The following is a 25,047-nucleotide window of genomic DNA, read 5'->3' on the forward strand; positions in this document are numbered from 1 at the left end:
CATGCCCCACCATGAACTTGGTTAGTGAATTAAATCCATCACATCAGTAGGAGTGAACACAAGGAATAAATGCAGTTTAATTTCATACAGTTTCAGCTCTTACTGTAAATAGCCAAATAGCGTTTCACACCATCAAATATTTTGATATATACTTGGAGTGTGCATGTATGATAGTATGATAGTATTCAAATTGCAAATTGCTATAGAACAAGGCTAATAAAAAACTTGGTACTTTAAAAACAAAAAAATGGAGTTCGCACATTTCATGTTGCCTGTTGTTTGCTGGCTGTTTTCCTCTGTCTGAACAAATTCATTTTCTTTACAATGAGCATACCAAATTCCTCGTGCATGTCCGCAAATGAGCGCACGCCCTCGTCATGAACGTGAAAGACCGACTGTCCGGTCTGCGCAGACTTGCAGCCCTGTGCGTTGTGGGCCCCTCTGTGGAAGGCCCTGTTATGGAGTGCCCTTCGTGCGAGCCTGGGGCTTGTGTCAGTGGAGGCGGAACCGGACAAGGGAAGTGCAAGGTTAATGTTTTCATAGAACACCGACTTGACGCGACGACCGGCAGAGAGGAGCCTTGATGTGGACAGGCTGTCCGTTTGGTCCTGCTTGTAATCAGTGTGGGCGTTGACGTTCTTGTTGGAGTTGTTTGAGGAGTCATGCGGCTTCTCCTCCTCTTCTTCGCTCTCGGAACTCTCCCGCTCCAGGAGAGTGTGAGGGATGGTCCTGGCGGCACCGTTGGATGGATCCCCCTGTCCCTCATCCGAATTTGGCACTAGTGGATCCCAGATGTCGTAGGAGGGATTACTGTAATTGTTCAGCGTGAGGGTGTTGGCCTGGTAGGCGCTCTGTCGGGGTGCCCCCTTGTGTGCCAGCGACTCGGTCTTGCCCCGCTCATAGGTGCCCATGTGCGTCTTGGGTGGGAGCTCCATCGGATGCTCCTGGGGTGCAGCCGCCCCACCAGCGGCTGCTCCACCTGTTGCCCCTTCCGCCTCGGGCGCTTCCCCGCTCTGGATGACGGAGCTGCGCACCAGCATCATGGGCGAGTTCTCGCTGTTGCCGTGGGTCAGTTCGTCCAGCTGCTTCTGGAGCTCGTCCACCATGGCCTTGATGTAGTCATAGCTGGAGCAGGAGAGAACCTTCATCCAAGACTCCATCTCCTCCTGACTGGTGGCGGCCATGACGTACGTTCGCGAGTCCTTCACCGAAAATGAGATCTGGAAGCAGTAGAGGCAGTCCTCCAGGTCAGCCAGCTCCACCCGGCAACTTTCCAGAATGATGACCCCCTGGGGCTCCTTGTCCCCTTCCTTGTCATAGTAGAAGAGGAGGTTCCCCTTAAGGACAAACCAACGTTTCTGGAAGTTCCGATGGTTGTCCGCCTTCTTCAAGAGAAATCCCGTCTTATCCACGGGCGAGTTACACGATGCAAAGTAGGACACGTTGCGCTCGTTGAACTTCATCTTGCGTCTCTAGCAGCTCCAGCAGGCATAAATCATTGGCTGTGGAGTGGCAAAAAGCGGACAACTCTGTGAAAGATGGCACTCGGCGCAGATAAGCTGCTTGTCTGTTCACAGCTGCACTAGTAGCAGGTCCACTGACAGAGCGGAAAATGGACAGCTTGTGTCAGTAACTGTGCTGCAGTGAAGAAGTCTGGGGTTTGGCTGGCAATCTGCCGGTGAACTGATACTTGAGAGAGTTTCTATTGCCCATGCAGATCCCTAATTAGGAAACTGGCGATTTCATAAATCTCGGGCAGATTCCAGCACCCTTCCACAAGGCAAAGGGGGACACAGCGTCAGCAGGAAGGTCCTAATCACGAAATATCCTTCACTGGCGAGCCGTGCATCTTTCACTGAATTGAACAGGAAGCTACCTATAGGCAGGGAACAGAAGAGACAGAGAGTCAAGGTACATGTAGGTCAGTTGTACATCGCACAAACGTTGTACCTATTCTGTGGTTAGAAAACATACTGCCTCTTTAAACTTAAAGCCAATTTAGTAAATGACGCTGATAAGAATACAAACTGTACTAAACTTGTTTGGAAGATAGTAAAAATTGAAAAATCCTCAATTACACTTTTACAAAAAATCATGACATGATTGGATGATCAATTGATTCAATCAGTGAAATTGTTACCACTTACGCTGTACATGTATATCTACACTTGATGTGTTTACTGACATCTAAAGTGTACTGACGTACATTGTATTTTCCAAGCCATGCTAAAGTTGATTTTAACCAACAGAGTAAAATCAGATTCTGAGTAGAATGGTGTGAGACATAATAGTACTTGTAAGAAAGTGCCATTTTCAAAGTTTTACAAGTTTCTTTTTTTTTTTTTCAAGTGATATTACAACTGTACTGGCAACCACAAATGTAATTTATTCAGAGAGGTGATAATGTTATAGCCTTTCAAATCTCCTATTGGCCCTTTTTCACACACAGATGAAAAAAGAAAAGAAAAAAAATGTATCCTTCACATCATTTTGTTGTTGTTTGTTGAGATTGTTGTGTAATTTAATAGGGCAGTGTTCTTCGTCCCTTTCTTCTGTTCTCTTTTTGTTATTGTTAAAATAAGCACTTTTCCATGGAATGTTTGCATTTGGCTGTACATTGTATGTTATACTTGCTTCGGTCAAGTAGATGATATTTTTGACATTAAATTGCTCATTAACTACAACTAGTGACAACAAGAAGAAGAAGAATAAATGATGATAATAATATCAATAATGACTTGGAAAGGGGAGGTGTTGTACATGTGTACATTGTATAATATACTGCCAAGTCATTCAACCAATAACATGATTTTTCAGAATACATACAGTATACTTTAATATAGTTTTGGAATTTATAAGCAGATAATTTGATGCAAACTGACACATCAGTCACTTTGATTTCATTTACAACAACAACAACAACAACAACAACAACAACAACAACAACAACAACAACAACAACAACAACAATAATAATAATAATAATAATAATAATAATAATAATAATAATAATAATAATAATAACATGTACATTGGTGTGCAAGTGTCCACTTGGCATTACGGCATCACAGTTTCAAGTCTTGTGTTCCATGGAATGAATGGGTAGATGCCACAACAGCATGGCTTTAATACCACTTCCTCACCGGAAATGGGGCAGGCAGGAAGCCTACCGTGAACAGTACTACAAAGTTGTGCCCTGCAAGTCACAAAAATTTGCATTTATAAGCAATAAGGAAGAGCAGTAAATACACATCTACTTGTAGTATTTCTGTTGCACTTTGTTTGGAAAGGAAAGCTTTAAAGGTGAAATCTACATTTATACTGTTTGATCTCAATGCCTATGCACTGCTGAGCGGGTACCAGGATCTATCAATCAACAATCAATCCACGGTCTCTGATATTTTAGAGCAAGTATAAAAAGGGAAGCCAAAATCTTCGTACAATGCGTTCAGATAGCTTCAAAACATTGTGCTGTGCATTAGACAGGGATGCCAGGTAGAATCAAAGAAATGGCCTCAAATACATCTAAATGACCTACTCAAGTACATGAAAGGGCCTGAAGTTTGATACAACAAGGGCTTGACTATAGGTTTTTGCCAGCACGCTATAAACTTTGTCATCCCTGATTATGTTATGTTTGTAATATGTTCACAACTCATTATGCACAAGCAAGGGGAATACTGTACAGGTGGAAATTTTCACGGTGTTGAAATTTATGCGCATTTCAGGCAACCAGAAACTAGCGCGAAAATAAAAGTATGCGAATATTCTTGCTTGCCAAATGTTCCAGTATAATTTGTAGTTGATGCCTTGATTCTGTGCCAAAATTAAAATGGACGAAATTCTTCTTACCGAGCCGAGCGCAAAAAATCGTCTCACGGAAATATCCACTTTTACAGTAGTGGCCTACAATTGACGTCAAATCTTCATCTGTGCAATGTACAGTAAATTTACACAAGCAGCACCTTCATAGTGTACTAAGTACACTTTTGTTTTGAGAAAGAGACAGAAGGCAAGCGGAATAATATTTCCCTTAACATATGGCCTTTTTTACGATCAGTGGTGTAACTTTTGTACTCAGAGGGTCAAAATTTCAAACAAAATATTTTTTCATTATTCTGTTTGATTCCTGTTGGAAAGTATTCAAATTTTTGAAAAAATAACATTTCAGACCTTAAAGCTGAAGAGTTATTGGTGTAATTTAAGGAAAACCCTGGCACCTGGAGTAAATTTAAGCAAAATTTTGTTTTCATGAATTGCACCATAATGACAAAACTCTGTAGTCAAACTTCACCATGCAAAGTTTATATGGTTAACAACAATATATAGTTTGTGAAGCAAAACTATTTGGGGGTTGAATATAAAGTGAATTAAAAAAAAATACATGAGATTTATAAATTTTTGGTAAAAATACCAATTGACATGCAATTTTTAAGATTTTAACTATTTAATGGAGGGCAAGCCAGGTCAAACTCTATACTATAACAAGTCTTTAAGAAGGGCTACCTTCCTATGTAGGTTAAATGAAATTCCAATCATTTCTTTAAATCTTGGATTTTTCACACATGGATGTTTTGGAGGTGACAGTTAACATAATAGAATGTTTCGGAGGTGACATTAATATCAACACTCAGTTCTTTTGAGAATAAGTGACAATAACACAAAACTTCTTCTTTTTATCAATGTTTTTAATAATTATAACTCGAGAACAAGAAATTAACTCCTGTTTCAAGCAGATAAACCACACAGAACAAGTGTTTTTTTACACTTCATTAATTAGCATGGGCACCGGTAGTTTGCCTTCCATTTGGACGAAGGTTGTAAGCTAAATATTGTAATCTGAAGAAACGTGGCATTCCATTTTCTACCTTAAATTGAGATGAGGGTGTGAGATCATTTTAGTAATGTTTCTTTGCTCTCAGAACATTTTATTCCACAACACCAGGGAAGAATCACTTCGTTTCGGAGGTGACATTCAATGTTAACATTGTGTTGAAATATTCATTTACAGTAAGAATATGACGGACATATTTAAAGCTAGATATTGTAATCTGAAGAAACATGGCATTCCATTTTCTACCTTAAATTGAAATGAGTGTGTAAGATCATTTTAGTAATGTTTCTTTGCTCTCAGAACATTTTTTTCCACAACACCAGGGAAGAATAACTTTGTTTCGGAGGTGACATTCAATGTTAACATTGTGTTCAAGTATTCATATAGTATGTCCCCCCCCCCCAAAAAAAAAAAAAAAAAAAAAAAAAATTACAATTAGACTTTTGCATTGATAGCACCCAATATGATTAAATCAGCTAAAATCTACTTTGGGGTCTTAAATTATAACATCTTAGCTCTATTTTGCAGAAAGCCCCAGTCAATTTGGTTAAGTGGTCTCAAAGAAATGTGGATTGTTATAAAGGATGTCAGGAGTCTGATTCTTCCAAGTTTAGCACTTGGATGCTCTTGGAACTGCATATTAATGTGTAAACACAATATACAGAACTTGGAGGGAAGGGATTCCTGACATGCTCTACAAAAATCCTCATTTGTCTTTGACCTCTGAAGCAAATTGAATGGGGTTTTCTGTAAGGTGTGGGCAATGAGTTATAGTTTCAATCCCTCAAATTGTATTTAAGATTGATTCACTATCTTTAAAGTTATTGTTGCGGAGGGCACCATTGTAATTTTTTGGTGGGGACATAGGTTATGAATGCCAAAAGCAAAAATTCTTATTTGACTTGTATTATGTTTTTGTTTGCACATAGTATTATAAATAGATTAATTCAAGGATGTTCATAAATTCTTCATCATTCTTGATAGCCACCATACAAATGTTATAATACTGGTGAAAGGTGTTTGGTTCATCTGGGATAAATTTTCTTTATACCAGATTCATTTAAACTGTTGACATTACTAAAATATATTTTATGTATCTTTCTGAATTGCTTGAAAATTAACAGCAAATCATATATATTAGTCACTTTTGAGAGTAAAAAGTATAAGATAAGAAAAAATCATTTTATTGTTTTGGAGGTGACACAACACAAGAGACAACCCAACTTCTCAGGTGTTAACTAATACAATTGTGAACATTCATGTCTTTCCTCATGGCTTTAATTTTCAAATATAAGCTCTTTCTTTCAGTTCTTACTTGTTATTTTGTTTAGTTATTCTCTTTCATGGCAGTGGATACCAGCTCATATTTTGTTTTGGATTGTAATTCATACTAATCTTTAGCAAGTTTTTACAGTTTGGTTAAGACAACAGTTTGTGTTTCCCAGCTGAAGAGAGCAGCATAATGCTTTTGTGTGAACTTATGGGGAAAATTTTTTTTAGTTCAGTAATTTTACCCATCAACTTCACAGAAGGTCCCGGACACAAACTGGTCTCAAATAACCCTATAAGGGACCAAAAAAGGACAAGTTCACCTCAATAGACACGAGGGTTGAGTAAATACAGCAATATTAGTAAAACACATCAGTGAGAGTTTAAGGAAAATAAGGCAATCCGTTCCAGAGTTATGAATTTTTGAAGTTTCTGCTCAGTCAAAGCTGAATGAGAATACTTCTATAGCTTGTGGTGTCACACATGTACAAGGATATAGAGAAAGTATCAAGAAAATTCAACATATTTTCACTTTTCTTGCAAAACAAAAGAACACTTGACTTCTCTCTTTTGGAAGGCAGGGTGAATAATATTGCCCTAACATACACCAGTAGCAAGTTGAAGAAATGTGCACTTTTTTCAAAAAGTAAAGTTTTGTGAAATTCACTTATATTTTCTTTATATCGTTGTATGCATGTGACATCATACATTGTCGTAGTCGTCTCATCCAGCAGTGATTGCATAGATATTTAAAAAAAAAAAACATAACTTTTGAATGGATTGTCCAATTTCCCAAACTTTCAATGATGTGTTCTATTAATGTTGTTGCATTCACTCAATCCACATGTATATATGAAGGTGGACTTGTCCTTCAAGAAACCATTCCTTGAAATTCCAGTACTTAAAGCCAAATTCTAAGATAAAACATAATAACAAAACAAGGTAAACACGTCATCAAAATTATATTGAAATAGAACTACAAATTTTGTTTTTGGATCTTTCCCTTTCCAGTCCTGGGGACTTGTTCCTCTGTTCACTTTAGTTGTCAGATAACTTCAATAATCTTAAAAAATACAATGTCATAAACAGTTGGTTCAACTTGGAAAATGTAATAATTATTGTCATATAAAAAAAAAAAATCACATAATTTTGTTAATGATTACCACGTTGTACATGGAAAAACAACAACTAAGAATTCAAGAACAAGTTGTGCACCAGCTATAGGCATGTGGACTTTTTGTGGAGTTTGATTATTTTATGATTTTTTGAAGATTGTGGACTAGGGCATGCATGAACTGCCACATGTATCACTTTGGTATCAAGGGAATTCTGGTGTGCTAGATACAAAAGTCACTTCTATTGTGATGATTTTGTAGATATTAAATGTATTTGAAAATGTTAATAGATAGTGAAAAGGAACTGAAGTCTTGCCTTTCACTATCACATAACAATATGGTGTTAACAAACAATGTCACCTCCGAAACACAAGAAAAAGCAACCTACATGGAAAGCTGTGATTGGTAAATCTTCACAACTACATTGCTTAAATTGGAAATCAAGCTTCTAAGATGAAAGCATCTATATGTTTACTTAATTAAAGCAGGAGAATTGATCTTGATTACAATATTATATATACAACAGATGGGTGTATTTTGTGCATTCTCTTTGTTAAAAAAGTGAAAAAATGTAAATTTGCCCTAAAACGTACAGTATAGTAATAAAAATAAGAGTGAGAGTGTGTTAGTTGATTTCTCCACTTTGAGACTTATGTTACTAAAATAAATGAAACCATTGGTGTACATAATATGGTTTCTCTTCAATAGAAATGAGCAAAAACTCTTGTTAACAGTGTTTTGTCACCTCCGAAACAGTAATTCTTAGTTTTTATTAGATCTTTTATTAATCTCTAGAAAATTCTCACTTCCTGTTGCCATATTACTATTTTCATCCAAAAGAGATTCCTGTCAATTGGACAGAATCAAACAAAATTGCTTTGTCTTCGAGAAATTATCAAATATAATACGCTTGTTGTTTCGGAGGTGACGATTGTTTCGGAGGTGACAAGTGTTAACGGAAAACTGTAAATTGCTCCGAAATGAAAACAACAGGCTATATTTCTACTACCTTCCTTCAGAGATAATGTGAGGGGATATGTTACATTTTTGTAAATGTAATGAATAACTGATGTCAAGAATAAAAAAATCATATACATAAATCCGTTGTCTCGGAGGTGACAGAAAAGTTAACGGAAAAGTTGCATAAATTTATAAACACTCACCAAAAAATGATAAGCTATTTGAATCAAATAATCTTTGGATCGAAGTTAAGTCAGATTGATTACTATTCTGTTTTGATGGAAATTAGCAAAGTTGAATTTTATAATTGTGAGCAAGAGCTAACTCAAAAGAGGGGTTAATTGTTAACGGAAAATGTCACCTCCGAAACATAAAGTTTGGACAATTTCAGTCTTTAAAGAAGACAAAGCAGAACCTGGTAAACATAATAGTTCTTAAGTTTGGATACCTGTCTATCACCACAACAACAAAAATAATGAAAAGGAATAAACAATTTAATATGCTAGGTCTGACAAAAAAACCATGTCAGAGTGCATACACCAAAAGTGTTGGATTTCAGTCATGTAAGTGCATGCCACATCTGAAAGAAAAAGAGAGGAAAGTTCATTAAGGTACCCAAGGTAGACACTGTGGGTGGTAAGTTTATGAGAAAAAATAATGCATATCTGTCAGTGTATAAGAAAGTTATACACCAATTAGTGCCAAAACCGTGTTTTACACCACTGATTGTAAAAATGGCCATATACATATGTCAGTAACGAGTCGAAGAAATGTGCACTTTATTCAAGAAACAAAGTTTGGTGAAATTCTCTTTTTATTTTCCTTATTATAATCATACCGTTGTACGCATGTGACATCATACACCGTAGTATAGTCTCCTCATTCAGCAGTGATTGCACAGATGCTTTAAAAATTCATAACTTCTGAACGGATTGTCAGATTTTCCCCAAACTTTCACTGATGTGTTCTACTGTTGCATTCACTCAATCCATATGTATACATGAAGATGGACTTGTCCTTTAAAGACTTGGTAGACTTGGGAAACATGGTGGACCAACTGAATTGATCATTCGGTGCCCACTGAGGTAAAGTACAGTAAACCAAGAATAGCGCCCATCAGCGAATATGTGCATCAAAGTGTACGCTCATCCTTACAAACGGTCAACTCCAGTACTTTATCAAACTAGATTCATCGGTTGTTTGTGTACTATTCACATCTAGAGATCAGTGATAAAGCTGTACACAATTTATTACAGTATGTAAGGATTCTCAAATATATTCAGGCCAGGCCAGCCTTCCCACTTTGTGGCATCCTCATGGATGCAACTAAGACTAGTAATGAGTAAACTTGGGCAGGTGTTCATGATATGGGAAATGCACGCTATATAACAAAATCAGCTTGTCCTCAACGGGGCAACATTCTCACTCTCTCACCGCACAGTCATTCTCCCTTCCAAGAAATAGTCAAGGCACCACCGGTATACAAAACTCTATGGCCCGAATTCACGAAGGTGGTACAAATGAAACCATGGTTTAAACCATGGACAAAGACCATGGAGCGCCAAGTGTCGCATGGAATATTTCGTTATGAAATCAGTCATTTTGTCAATGAAATGATTATTTTGTAACGAAATGACAACATTTTGTAACTAAATGAACATTTCATCCACGAAATGATAATTTCATTAACGAAACGGTCATTTTGTCAACGAAATGACCAATTTCGTAACGAAATATTCCGTGCGACACTTGACGCTCCATAGTTTTTGTCCATGGTTTAAACCATGGTTTCATTTGTACCATCTTCGTGAATTCGGGCCTTTATGCTATCTTTGTCCAATATACTGTAAAAGATGAAATGTTTGTGTGCATTATAATTTGGCAAATTTCGCGAGAACCACGATTCGCAAAATAAAAATGCAGGTGAAAGTTCTTGCCAACACTACAAGTATATGCACTGAATGCCAGTGACAATTCGTGAAAATTTCATTTCGCAAAAAAGGCTGTCTGCTCCAATTCAAGAAAACGTCATGCCCCCAAAATATCTTGTTTCACAGTATCCTCATACTTTCTGCCTTTATTAAATGCTTGCAATAAACCATACTGCCCTCTGTCTTTTAAGATTGGAAAAAGTCACTTTTGAACGACCAACAATTGTATCCCCCAGATGCTAATGTACATAATCTATCTTCCTACTGCAGTCAAGATCAACATAAAGTTTTGCTCTATCATGTGCAGCAATATGATACCGATACCTATCTGAATGTGATATATTCAAGGACATGAAAGCCTTGGAAGCACTTTAATGGGAGAATTAATTAAAGTACGAGTGGAAGAGGTTGTTCCCCTCAATAATTCTCATCTGTGGGATCAATGTACAAGTATGACAGAATCAATTATGTAGAAACTAAAACTACTGGCATGACAGATTAGGCTTGTATGGAGCAAGGATCACAGCTGGCCCTCTTAGCGCCTCACACCAACAAAATCCTCGCTGCAGGACACTAATCGATCTAAACCTGACCTACAGACTGCAGGACACTAATCGATCTAAACCTGACCTACAGACTGCAGGACACTAATCGATCTAAACCTGACCTACAGACTGCAAACTTTAGCAAGCCGACCCAGTATTGTGCCTCAGTCCAACAGGATGGACACCAGGACACAATAAGGATTAGGGGGATTAAGCTAGATCTCTATTCATTGATAATTACTTTCCTCAATCCGGGAAGAAAGTACTGGACAGCATGTGTGCCAAAAAGAGCAGATTGTGTTTATTTTGAAGGAAGCAAGGAACGTTTGCTTTAATAGTATGAAATCAACTTCCATCAATGTCTGCCATAGATTATCGGCACGATTGATGAAAAAAAAAAAAAAAAAAAAAACCCACACATATATACAACTATAGCTGAATCAGCATATACTGCAAGTAGAACAATGTCACAAATAATTTCATTGCATTGGGACATTATGTGTTGTACAATGTGTACACCTGTAAGTATCTTAGCAGATCTCATCTGCAAACATGACACACAAATAACTCAAGCTAGGCCTATCATGTGTACACGAAAAATGAGTCATACTCTGTGAAAACAGCATGACACAAGATCAATGGGGGATCAATGTTAGGGGGATATCAACAATTTATTAAAGAATGATATCAGAAGAACTCAAGGCATTGCATAAAGTTCTACACAAATATCAAAATTCTTATCTATCTGACCCTTGTCTGACGATGTATCAGATGGGTATTTAAAAACAAAATCTATGTGTACATACATGTACATGTACATACTGCAATGTATGTTATTTTTTCGTAACACCCTAATGGCGATACTCCTCAAAGAACCAGTGTCGCATGAAATCAATTTGATTGAACTTTTTTGAAGAAAAAAAAAACACCCCACACACCAACAACCAAGAAGAAGCAAGAGCCCAAAAGATAAAAGCACTGAAATAATGCAAAATGATGTACACAAGGTTTGTATGACACCACATCTGTCAAGTATTGAGTACATGTACACCTGTACAGCGTACATGATGCAGGGCTGTACATTGTACAATACGTACACATGTGGATTAAGCCATGATATGTGAACTGTCAAAGTTATTTCTGAATGAGTCAACAGACACAAGTAGCCAGCAAGCTCACTGCACACACACTGTACATGTACAAAGTTTGTAAAATACAAACAATGTACAGAGTACATTTTGTACACTGTGCATGTAGCTCGCAAACAAAGGTGATATCATTTTAAACAAAGAACCCATGCCATGGCATCGTATACTAGATGCAAATCCTCATTCCCATATACTGTACAAGTGACACATTTTGCAGTGTTTTTATTTACCAGTGCGAATTTAAGAAATGGACTAATATTTGAAAAATGGTTCAACAAACATACTGCCTTCAAATGTGCTGTAAATTGTTACCTAAGGTGGGACAACACTATTGACTGAATTCTTCTTTTGAAAAGGGATAGTACTTTTTACCCATTGAGGACAGTTTGATATTGCTACAACACACATTTCCCATACACTAGACGCTTGCTTGAATAATACTCAGGACTCGATCGTCCTCAACAGGTTAAAAATATACTGCATTTCTCATTCTGCCACTGTGACTCTTGATCAAGAATTTATTCACTGGAAAAATTGTCTTACAAGTCTCAGTTCGTGAAGCATTATCAAACTTGCAAAATATGATGTACAATGTACTGGTATATGGTATGGTTTTCAATGCTATAAAAGCTCATCAGTCTGTCATTGGATATTAAAGCATGATTATTACCCATATGGGGTAATTTTGCCGAGCAATTTATAAAGTATTTTGAATGACCGGGAAACCACCAGTTTCCAGTGGGCAATATTAGCGGGTATCATCCTCCGTCCAATTTTCGCCATTACCTTTACATACATGTACAATGTATCACACATGCACAAACCACCATCTTCCAGCGGGCGACATTAGTGGGTATCATCCTTCTTCTGGGTTTACATACAGTGTAATATACACATTAGTTGTATAAGTTGTTATTTTCGCAAGGGTTTAATTTTCACGAATTTCGCGAATCACAGTTGGAACGCGAATTTAACAACAAGCAAAAATGTCTCCATGTGCCCTGTTCATAGTGCATTACGTAAGCGTCGGCGTCGATTCACGAAAACAACATCTTGCGAAAATGTCTATGGCCTCGTCATTTGCAAAAATATCTGTACGCGAAAATAACAGTGTATACAGTACACACCAAGAAATGAGAGTTTCTCGTGGAGAGGTTTCATGATGAAGGGCAAATTCCCATACGATAGCACATACAATGTAAAAATGTAAACAAAGAGGATGATTGCTGGGACTGTGTGAGCGCGCTGCATACCCAAATTGTGCATAGTTTGTACCGTAGGGGTTGTGTGCAAACATGTGGGTGTAGCTGAGCGCAGTGGTGTAGGGTTCGACCTGACGCCGAGTGGATTTGTTACCATAAATTGTGAAGTTTACATTGTAATGATTTAAGTTACTGCTCAAAGATCATGCCTGAAATGCCTGAAATGGGTAATGGGGATACGACATTTTTTGCCCTCACTAGAATAGTATTGCCCTCGTCTTCAACTCGGGCAATACAAAATACTAGTTCAGGCAATAAGTATGTCGTATCCCCCTCAAGGCCAGGCCATACTATATCAATATGTGATGGCAGATCATTTGTGATGTTCTCTGTACGTAGTATGCGAAGAATTTCTCTGGAATGTTTTCCTATGGGAGAACATCAAGTGTTAACAAACGACTAACAAAAGAAACAGCATGGAATACGAGGGGACACATTCTAGGTATCATGCTATTGCACCCATGAAGAAAAAAGATAGCTCTCAAAGTCCCAAACACAGGACATGAAATGTGATGAATGGTTTAAAGTGAGATGTGACCATGCATCACAAAACCAACAAGTTGTACGCCCTGACTTTACATGATGACTCAAAATAGTTGAAACCTGTCAACCTACCGGTAGTCATTAAGTTCTTCAGATATTCTTTCAAATCAATTCTCCTTCTACATGATTCCAAAGTTTGGGATCATTAAACTGATGGGGAATTGTGTTGCAAGCAGTTTTTCTAGAACACTCTTTTTGTACAATTACTGTGTGATTGGGTATACTTTAAAGTCGCCTTTTTATTTCTTTAAAACCCCCTCCACACTCCCCTTTCAACTCGAATAACTTTTGAATGGATAATGATACTGCTCTGAAAGTTATTACTAGTAACTCGTCATAAACAGAATGTGTTCATAGAGCAGGCTCAATTTCAGCTTTAAATCTGATGATAATCCCTTCATTGTTGTTGGTATACAATGGTGTTTTGGTGAATTTGAAAATTCAATTCAATCAAAATTTGTACAAAAATGTTGTATCTTTCTTTTCTTTTCAAAAGTTTTTTTCCAATAAAAGAGACAAGAAAAGATAAAAAGCAGGTGGCCTCGCCTCAGAAAAAAAAAGAAAGAAAGAAAAAGAAGAGGGCAGGAATGCTATGCACGCCACCCCATGTTACCATATCATAATATTTTCTGGGGTTCTCCCCTTCTTCTTTTATATGAATAGTTTACTACACAGTAGATATCAGTAAGACACTAACTAATGTTACTAGTATTAATTGTTAGTATGACTGAGACGAAAACTTTACTGCAACAGACAATCACAAAATGGATTTTGTGTCAAAGGTGGTGCAACTAGTCCATGATCTCATTAGTCTTGGCATCACATTGTGTAGTACAATATTGTAAATTTATAATGCTAACTTTTGTTACAAGATATCACAAAGAATTCTAAATTTACGGGTAGAAAATCAATTTCTTTAGACAATTGTCAGGGGGAACTTACTGCGCTACTCTACTCTAGTATAGACCACGTAAATAACACAGCGTGAAGATTTTTGTTTTGGATTCAAAATGCAATAAACACAATTTTAATTCCGCTGCGGGTTCTATGTTTTCTGACAGAAATCATCATAACGCAACACAACCTAAATGAATTATCTGCTTATATACTTAAATCAAATATTCCACTGAATTCATTAGATTAAATCAACCTCATCAAACTCCCTGTTACAATTACACTCCACTTGTATTACTGCCTACGGAGCTCCTGCAACTATCAACGGTCAGGCGTTATCTTGCCGAGTTCTGTGTCCTATGACGTCGCTGGAGGGCGCCCCCGTGCGTCTTGTAGATCGCTAGGGTGCAGCGTCGGTGCCGACGTCGACCAGTCTGGCCCGGCCAGTGATGACAGCGTCTCTGCTGACGACCGTGACTGTGTCACCGAGCAGCGGCTGGTCCCCCGGACTCAGCTCGTGGTGGTGCGGCTGTCTCAGCTCGTAGCACAGCGGCTGCCTCAGCTCGTAGTGGTGCGGCTGTCTCAGCTCGTAGCACTGCGGCTGTCTCAGCTCGTAGTGGTGCGGCTGTCTCAGCTCGTAGCACTGCGGCGGTCTCAGCTCGTAGCAATATAAGGATGCGGCTGTAAATTTACAATTAACCACCACTAACACAATAATGTCCATCCATATTAATACTGTTCTATCCTCTCTTTGATATTCCCCGACTACACGGCGACTGTTCTGTGTCACACTCATAACATCAATATCACAATCTTCTTAGAACATCCATATTAAAATCATCTTATAACATCATGGCATTCGCGCTCTGTATGGCGAATATTTAATCCCTATTACTACTGTAACTACTCCTTTACATTCGCCCAAAAACATTTCTCTATACCTGAGAATTCTCTTCATCATAATTTATAACTTTCGAATTTTTTTTTTTCCAATGTTTACAATGTGTGCATAAACCATAACCGAGCTTCTTGGTTTACAGCTATAACACAGTTGGATATACTTCTGTACTTTATTTCTGCACACAGATTATTACCACCCTACTTCCTTCAACATCAATTCATTCTCACCTTACACATCAAATCATTCTCTTCATACAAAAAACAAACAAACTAATATTGTCATTTACTACCAGGCGCCTCGTTTTAACAGCGCCTCTATTGAGTCCCAAAAAAACTAACTGGAAGAAAATTACTGAAATCCACATATAAATTCCACTTACAGTTATTTCTGCCCTGCACCGCGCGGAGAGTTGCCGTCTGCCCTCGGAGTTGTCGTCCAGTACCCCGTCTGCCAATTCCGCTCAGCAGCAGGAATACTTTAGCCTCGGAGTATCACAGGTTCAATTTCTCTCTCGCTTTCTCCCTCACAGCCTTTTAGCTCGGATCTCAGCGGAGTCTTATCCTGGATTCCCTCCTATTTCGACGAGCCTGGACCCTTCCCAATGGGCACAAACGGTCTTTCCACTCTCGCGTCGGATTAGCTTCTCTTCTCATTTTCCTCCTTCACAGCTATTTATCTTCTCTCACGCTCCCTCTCTCGGTCTTAACCCTGCATACATTATCACTCGCCAATCCGTGCGATTCCCTTAATTCTAACCTTTCACTCCCATACCAATACAATATTAATTAACCTGTAATTTGACTACTCACTGTCACTTACATTATCCTTATTCAAATACCGGGGTGCGGCCTTTATTGATAACCAAATGAATCATAACAAAATTCGCGGGAAACCCAGCCAAGCATTTCTTCCCGCGCTGCGAGAAGGGTGCAGCTTGCAACCTCGATCTCGCCAGCTGCTGGCCTAAAAATTGTTTCGACCTAGACAATAGCCCACCGTAAACAAGAGGGTAGGAGAAACGGAAAAAAAAAAACCCTTCCGTGCCGTTTACCTCTGACAATTCACCCCCTTCTTATGTTTTTTTTTCTTTCTCTTTATGTATCTGTCTCCCTTTTCGCTCAACTTTGCAAAATTACTTGCTCCTTAATTGTTTGCACCTTTTTTGTATTTGTGCCCTTTACCTACTCATGGGAATGAATGCGGCTCAAGTAGTCTGCCCCTACATTTTCCTTCCCTTTGATAGCCTCTACTCGGTACTGGTATGGCTGTAGGGCTAACGACCATCTAAGCACTCGGGCGTTTGCTACCTTCCCCTTTCTCATCGCCCGCAACGGTTCGTGGTCGACCTCTAACACGAATTCACGCCCGTACAGGTAAGGCTCGAATTTCTGAACCGCCCACACCACGGCAAGGCACTCCTTCTCTATCGTCGAATAAACACGTTCTCGAGGAAGTAACTTCTTGCTCGCGTATGCGACTGGAAACTTCTCCCCTTCGGTCTCCTGTAGGAGGACAGCGCCCACTCCGTTGTCGGATGCGTCGGTGCGGAGGATGAATGGCTTGGTGACATCCGGGAGTTGGAGGATGGGTGCGTTAGCCAGTGCGGCCTTCAAACTCCTGAACGCTTGTTCTTGTTCCTTCTCCCACTTTACCTTGTTTGGCTCTCCCTTCTTAGTGCGGTCTGTCAGTGGGACGGCAGTCGCCGAGAAGTTCGGCACGAACTTGCGGTAGTATCCTGCTAGCCCGATGAAGGACCGCAGCTGTTTCTTCGTCTCCGGGCGTGGGGCGCTCACAATGGATTCGACCTTGTCGAGCGTGGGCCTCACGCAGCCCCTGCTTACTTGGTGGCCCAAGAACTCGATGGTGTTGAAGCCGACGAAGCACTTGTTTGGCTTGGCTGTGAGGTTGGCATGTCTCAGACGATGCAGCACTTCTTCAAGCACGTCCAGGTGCTGTTCCCATGTGACGGTGTGGATCAGGATATCGTCGATAAAATTATCGACGCACGGCACTCCACGAAGTATGCTCCTCATCAAGCGGCTAAACGACGCCGGGGCGTTGACGAGGCCGAATGGCATAGTCCGAAACTGATAGAGGCCATCTGGGGTGACGAACGCGGTCAGTGGCTTCGCTCTATCTGTTAGTGGCATCTGCCAATATCCTTTTGTCAGATCTATCTTCGAGAAGTACTGGTCGTTTGCTAACTTGGCAAATATCTCATCTTGGTCCGGTATTGGTTCGGCGTCCTTGACGGTGACGACATTAAGCTTCCGGAAATCGCAGCAGAATCGATTGGTCCCGTCTTTCTTGGACACTAAGACAATCGGCGATGCGTATGGCGACGTCGAAGGCTCGATGACCCCATAGTCGAGCATCTCTTTTACCTCACGCTTCACGACTTCCCTTAGGGCGTGGGGCAGTGGATATGGCCGACTCTGGATTGGCCTCGGATCTGTCAGCTCGATGTCATGGTAGCCAGCGTTGGTAACCCCGGGGACATCTGTTAATGAATCAGAGTACTTGTTCAGTAATTGCTTTGCTTCTGATTTTTGTTTACTCGTGAGATCAGGGCTTACCTTCACGTCTTCAGAGGTTTGAGTTTGCTGTAGCGTTGGTACTTCCAGAAGCTTTGGTTTAGGTGGGTCCGTGTGCGTTTCGGCGTCATCGGTGTGGGGCTCGTCGTCATCCTCTTCGACGACCGAGGCTGCGGCGACGTCGAACGGGGTGCCTGTATTTGCATTGCCCTGCTGGTCGTCCTCTTTCCGCAGATATCGTTTCAGCAGGTTTGCATGGAAGGTTGTCACCCTCTGCCCAGTGTCGATGCGGTAATCCATCTTACCCACGACCCCTACCACCCGGAACGGCCCCTTCCAGTGCATCAGTAACTTGTTCTTATCGGTAGGGAGTAGTAACAACACCTCGTCTCCGACCTTGAACGATCGTGCCTTGGCTCTCCGGTTGTAGTTTTTGCGATATCCTTCGTGTGCCTTCATCAGCTCCTGGCTTGCTATTTCACATGTTTTCTCCAGCTTTTCTCGGAGGTCCATGACGTATTGGTACGCCGTCTTCGTCTCGGGCACCGTATCCTCGTCTGTCCACAGTTCTTTCAAGATCATGAGGGGTCCTCGAACGTCTCTGCCGTATAACAGTTCGAAGGGTGCGAACCCCGTGCTGTCATGGGGCGTCTCTCTATAGGCGAACAGAAGGGAGTCGAGGTACCGATCCCATTCTCTGGGTTGTTCTTCACACATCTTTTTGAGCATAAGCTTTAATGTGCCGTTGAATCGTTCCACTAGCCCGTTACACGCGGGGTGGTAGGGCGTGGTGGTGAGATGCGTGATAGACAACAATCGGCTTACTTCCTTCATGACGCCTGACGTGAATTGGGTCCCTCGATCTGTCAGCATTTCGCGCGGGAAGCCTACCCGAGAGAACATGCTGAGAAGAGCCTCCGCCACGGTTTGGGTATCGATGTTACGTAGTGCCATCGCTTCGGGGTACCTGGTGGCATAATCAACCAAAGTTAAGATATACCTATTCCCTCGTCCGGTGACCGGCGTGATTGGGCCGACTATGTCAACCGCGACGCGTCTGAATGGCTCGTCGATCAAGGGGGTCGTGCCGAGGGGCACCTTACTGACTTTTCCCTTGGGGAGTGAGCGCTGACATCCGTCACAAGACCGACAGAATCGACGAGTGTCCGCATACATCCCCGGCCAGTAGAAATTTGCGCTGATTTTCTCCGAAGTCTTCTTCGTTGCCAGGTGTCCACCTAACAAGGACTCGTGAGCGAGGGACAAGACATGTCGTCGAAGTTTTTCCGGTACAATCAACTGCCATGTTGCATCCTTGCTGTCTGCATAACTGGATGAAAACTTCCGGTACATCAACTTTCCCTTCATGACAAATTTAGTCTTATTGCCCTTTCGGCTCACCTTCTCTTCTCCTGACTCGATCTGTCTCCGAATGTTCCCGAGCGAGGCGTCCTTCTCCTGCTCTTGCCGGAATTGCTCCGCCGTTATCGCCTCTTTCTGACCAGGCACCCTCAGTTCCCTCAGTGGTTTGGTAACGTCACGACGTTTACTCCGAGTCTCCACTGCTAGGGCTGTATCCTCGTCAGGCTCAGTTGGCGTCCATTCCCGGTCTGGCTGGCTTGGCTCTCTCACTCCTGGGACATTACCTAGTATCAAGTCATAAATCGGGTTAGTCACGCACAACACTTCCAATTTCCCTTCATAGTAGGGCGTATCCACGTGTACCTTAGCGACTTGGAATTCTCTCACCGTGCCATCAATCAGGACACACGTGCGCACCTCCTCTGTCAACTGCTGGTGTTCGATCAACTCGGCCTTGGCGACGGCTGTCGAGCATCCACTATCTCGCAGGACGGTCACCTTCTTGCCGTTTAGGAGTCCGCTAACTACTGGCATTGCCCGAACTGGCTTCGCTCCACAGGCGGCACTTACACTCGGTAGCATGGTATCCTTTCGCTGCTCTTTTTCGTGTACCTGTGTGGTGGGACTACATGAAAAGCAAGAGTCGATTAATAGACACCCTTTCTCACCCGTGCCTCGCCGGTTCTTGTCTCCCTCTCGACGGTTGTCAGCTACCACGTCCCTCTCTTCTTTTTCGTCCGTCGCGGCCGTCGCTCCCGAACTCTTCCCGTCTCGCGCCTGTGGATAGGACGACTTGTCGACTCCCGCGGCCAGCTTCTCCGGCTTGTGGCGTTTCTGACAGTTCCTCGCGAAGTGTCGGGTGCTACCGCATAGAAAGCACCCGGGCTTGTCGCGCGGGGTCTCCTCCCTTGGCTTGGCGTCCGGCTTTGGGCGAGCGGTACCTGTATTGGGACGACTACTCTGATTCGGAGCAGGCCTGGTTTGTTGGCCCTTGTGACCTGCCGGTGAATACCATCCTGATCGAGATTCTACGAAGCGGTCGGCGATCTCGACCATCTCACTTAGGGCTGTCGGCCTACGTTCTCGAATGAACAGTACCATTGGTTGCGAACAACTAGTAAGGAACTGCTCCATTAACATCAACTCTACTAACGCTTCATACTGAGGTTTTGCTCCCGCTAGTTCTACCCATTTGTCTAAATAACTCCGCATTCGAACAACAAATTGACTGGCGGTTTCCCCATTGTCAGGCTTCGCCGCCCGTAGCTTCTTTCGGAATCCCTCACTTGTTAGAGAGTACCTATTAAGAAGCGCCTTCTTCACAACCCCATAATCCTGTGCTTCTACATCACTCAACCTTGCGTACGTTTCTAATGCTTTCCCCGTAAGTAAAGCACTGAGATTCGTGGCCCACGCCTCCTCCGGCCACCGCTGTGTGGTTGCGTATCTCTCAAATCTGTTAAGGTAGGCATCCATCTGATCTTTACTATCATTAAACGTCGGTAGCTTCGGGGCCTGTACAACTGAACCATTACAACTATTGTTCCCATTATTTGAGTTTCCCTTAGCCTTCTCTAATTCCAACCTTAACTTAATTAATTCTCGCTCTTCTGCCCTCGCTTCCCTCTCTCTCGCCCGCTCTTCCTTAGCGTTCTCCCGTTCTCTGGTTATGAAGTCCTGCAACTCATCACCCTTAAACCCAAGAGACTCACCAATCTTCGCCAATCTCTCAAGCTCCATCTCACTTAGTCTGCTGCGTCAATTCCCTCGGAGAATACACTCACTGACTGCAGCTCGTTCACGGATAGGCAGACGAGGCGAGGACGAATCGATGGGGCAGGCAGCACTCTCCCAAACCGCAACGCGCTCTGACGGACAGCCCTGTGCTAAGGAAAAATACTCATACAGACAAACCGGTTACAGTCTACACTTGTCACTAACCCTTCACAACTACCCTACACAATTATCACAACACTCTTGATTACCTTCACAATTCTCTATTGCAACATGATTACCATACCAGAATATGCATGAATACAGTTTCACACTGGTAACTGCACAATCCTAACCCTTTTTTCTTTTGCCTACCTTCTAACACTCTGCTTTATAATTTCACCTAGTTCCAATAATCATTCACTATTCCCCAACCATGAGGTCCCTTCGTGGTCGCCAGAAATTGTCAGGGGGAACTTACTGCGCTACTCTACTCTAGTATAGACCACGTAAATAACACAGCGTGAAGATTTTTGTTTTGGATTCAAAATGCAATAAACACAATTTTAATTCCGCTGCGGGTTCTATGTTTTCTGACAGAAATCATCATAACGCAACACAACCTAAATGAATTATCTGCTTATATACTTAAATCAAATATTCCACTGAATTCATTAGATTAAATCAACCTCATCAAACTCCCTGTTACAATTACACTCCACTTGTATTACTGCCTACGGAGCTCCTGCAACTATCAACGGTCAGGCGTTATCTTGCCGAGTTCTGTGTCCTATGACGTCGCTGGAGGGCGCCCCCGTGCGTCTTGTAGATCGCTAGGGTGCAGCGTCGGTGCCGACGTCGACCAGTCTGGCCCGGCCAGTGATGACAGCGTCTCTGCTGACGACCGTGACTGTGTCACCGAGCAGCGGCTGGTCCCCCGGACTCAGCTCGTGGTGGTGCGGCTGTCTCAGCTCGTAGCACAGCGGCTGCCTCAGCTCGTAGTGGTGCGGCTGTCTCAGCTCGTAGCACTGCGGCTGTCTCAGCTCGTAGTGGTGCGGCTGTCTCAGCTCGTAGCACTGCGGCGGTCTCAGCTCGTAGCAATATAAGGATGCGGCTGTAAATTTACAATTAACCACCACTAACACAATAATGTCCATCCATATTAATACTGTTCTATCCTCTCTTTGATATTCCCCGACTACACGGCGACTGTTCTGTGTCACACTCATAACATCAATATCACAATCTTCTTAGAACATCCATATTAAAATCATCTTATAACATCATGGCATTCGCGCTCTGTATGGCGAATATTTAATCCCTATTACTACTGTAACTACTCCTTTACATTCGCCCAAAAACATTTCTCTATACCTGAGAATTCTCTTCATCATAATTTATAACTTTCGAATTTTTTTTTTTCCAATGTTTACAATGTGTGCATAAACCATAACCGAGCTTCTTGGTTTACAGCTATAACACAGTTGGATATACTTCTGTACTTTATTTCTGCACACAGATTATTACCACCCTACTTCCTTCAACATCAATTCATTCTCACCTTACACATCAAATCATTCTCTTCATACAAAAAACAAACAAACTAATATTGTCATTTACTACCAGGCGCCTCGTTTTAACAGCGCCTCTATTGAGTCCCAAAAAAACTAACTGGAAGAAAATTACTGAAATCCACATATAAATTCCACTTACAGTTATTTCTGCCCTGCACCGCGCGGAGAGTTGCCGTCTGCCCTCGGAGTTGTCGTCCAGTACCCCGTCTGCCAATTCCGCTCAGCAGCAGGAATACTTTAGCCTCGGAGTATCACAGGTTCAATTTCTCTCTCGCTTTCTCCCTCACAGCCTTTTAGCTCGGATCTCAGCGGAGTCTTATCCTGGATTCCCTCCTATTTCGACGAGCCTGGACCCTTCCCAATGGGCACAAACGGTCTTTCCACTCTCGCGTCGGATTAGCTTCTCTTCTCATTTTCCTCCTTCACAGCTATTTATCTTCTCTCACGCTCCCTCTCTCGGTCTTAACCCTGCATACATTATCACTCGCCAATCCGTGCGATTCCCTTAATTCTAACCTTTCACTCCCATACCAATACAATATTAATTAACCTGTAATTTGACTACTCACTGTCACTTACATTATCCTTATTCAAATACCGGGGTGCGGCCTTTATTGATAACCAAATGAATCATAACAAAATTCGCGGGAAACCCAGCCAAGCATTTCTTCCCGCGCTGCGAGAAGGGTGCAGCTTGCAACCTCGATCTCGCCAGCTGCTGGCCTAAAAATTGTTTCGACCTAGACAATAGCCCACCGTAAACAAGAGGGTAGGAGAAACGGAAAAAAAAAAACCCTTCCGTGCCGTTTACCTCTGACAACAATCTAGGCTACATGTAGATCTAGTGCCCTTAGTGGTAGGACAGGAATAGGCCTAGAATCTACTTCATTTTGACTGGTCATTTTACAGTGCTGAATTCGTTTTTAAAGTCGGACGATCGTCACCCCTAATGGTACTTTATTGTTACTTCCGAACGAATGAAATTTGTGCATGCAATTGCGCAATGCCAGACTGCAGTGCTATCCATAAACGTGTGGGACAGTGCTGCCACTGACTTGAGACACGTGTGTGTGTACGCATCATACACAAACATTGTGACCTCGAGCTGCCGTGATTGGAGGAGAGCGGCCAGAAGACGCATGGCTCTTTTGGCCTCTCTTCTTCATGCGCATGCACACTGTGAGTGTGCGTCCATTCGGCACTGATCGGAAGCTCTCATGGCTCGGACAGCCATTTTGGGTCTGGTGATTAACGATTTTACAGTTGAGTCCAGCGTGTGTTCGCTGACCCATTGAGCCAGCGCTATTCTCATTATCTCATTCGGTGTCACAACATTTATTTTGATACAGAATGGGGGGAGGAAGCATGTTGCATTCGTCTCCGTGCTGCACAAACCACTCGCCACGACTGTAATGTAAACTAGTGTAGTAGTGGGGAGTGACTTCGGACTGACTCTGAATACTCGGACCGATACGACGACCGACGGACTGCCCTCGGTCTCCGAGGGCGCAAACCTGCGGTGCCTCGAGGAGAAAGAACGATATGCCCAAACGAACAACACATACTACGGCTAGTTCTTTGGGCCCTGGGCACTGATATTCTAACGTTACCGGGGCCTTGAAACGAGAAATGCACTAGATACTACAACTAGCTAAGGCTTTAAATTATGGCATGGCATAATTCATGTAATTCAATCTCTGTAGCTTGGATTTATTTTTTTTTTATTTTTTTCCATCTCTCTCTCTCTGGGCTTGTTGTCACTTAATATCCTAAAAAATGACTAACGTTACTCTACTCTACTCTAGTCCATCATATTCATAACAAACCATCATATCCATGCATGCATACCGCTGACCTGTGCTGTGCTGTGCTGTGCGTGCCTTTTTACAGGCAACACCTCGAATTGCACAGTCTGCAGTACTGCCAACAGGCTGTAAAGTGTGAGCTGACTTTAACATGTTAGAATCTATATGTTCTGAACATAGTCACTGAGTATTCGAATTGAAAGGAGGCTAAGTTGATTTTACAAAGTATATGAAAGATATGGCGATTATACTCACATTCTCCTTAAAGTACTGAGAGTTTTGACTTTTGCCCCCTCAACTTCCCCATTCGTTCGTGATCGTACCTGTCCCACATCGGTCATATTTACCACTTTTCCCATGCATTGACATATCACTGATTGCCAAAGTCAAGGTATGATATTGTAGATTTGGATAATGATTAATTAAAAAAAATCTTTAAGGCTATGATTCATATCTTATATTTGAATATTATGTATTTCTTACTGATTTTTCTCTTTTTGCTATTTGATAATGGTTTTAATATGATGGCCAAAATCTCTAAATACAGAACGAGGATAAGGATTTCCTGCGGCAGATGATTCTAGTGATACCTTCACGTACAGTACGTACGGAAGGAAAAACACGCGTAGACAACAACGAGAGAGCTAGGGGCGACCG

At 41.8% G+C, this 25,047-nt stretch overlaps 2 protein-coding genes across 2 annotated transcripts; both read right to left on the reverse strand.

The window, feature by feature from the left end:
* Positions 1-213: 213 nt before the first annotated feature.
* LOC140227236 (uncharacterized) lies at positions 214-24,748 on the reverse strand. The gene is made up of 2 exons (XM_072307662.1): positions 24,646-24,748; positions 214-1,876 (listed from the first exon to the last, which is right to left on the reverse strand). Exon 2 carries the CDS (start codon positions 1,461-1,463, stop codon positions 264-266), a length of 1,200 nt encoding a protein of 399 aa, XP_072163763.1. The 5' UTR covers positions 1,464-1,876; positions 24,646-24,748; the 3' UTR covers positions 214-263.
* LOC140227849 (uncharacterized) lies at positions 14,902-21,038 on the reverse strand. The gene is made up of 2 exons (XM_072308242.1): positions 16,626-21,038; positions 14,902-15,096 (listed from the first exon to the last, which is right to left on the reverse strand). The coding sequence occupies exons 1-2, from the start codon at positions 21,036-21,038 to the stop codon at positions 14,902-14,904; spliced, it is 4,608 nt and encodes a 1,535-aa protein (XP_072164343.1).
* Positions 24,749-25,047: the final 299 nt, after the last annotated feature.

The sequence above is a fragment of the Diadema setosum genome, chromosome 4 (assembly GCF_964275005.1).
Source record: "Diadema setosum chromosome 4, eeDiaSeto1, whole genome shotgun sequence".
Classification (NCBI taxonomy): domain Eukaryota; kingdom Metazoa; phylum Echinodermata; class Echinoidea; order Diadematoida; family Diadematidae; genus Diadema; species Diadema setosum.

Excerpts from the sequence above, each read along its gene's own strand:
- LOC140227236 (XM_072307662.1), bottom strand. The coding sequence starts at position 1,463 with ATGAAGTTCAACGAGCGCAACGTGTCCTACTTTGCATCGTGTAACTCG.
- LOC140227849 (XM_072308242.1), bottom strand. The coding sequence starts at position 21,038 with ATGGAGCTTGAGAGATTGGCGAAGATTGGTGAGTCTCTTGGGTTTAAG. Across the intron at positions 15,097-16,625 it reads CTATCAAAGGGAAGGAAAAT|TGCTACGAGCTGAGACAGCC; the intron begins GTAGGGGCAGAC and ends AGACAGCCGCAG.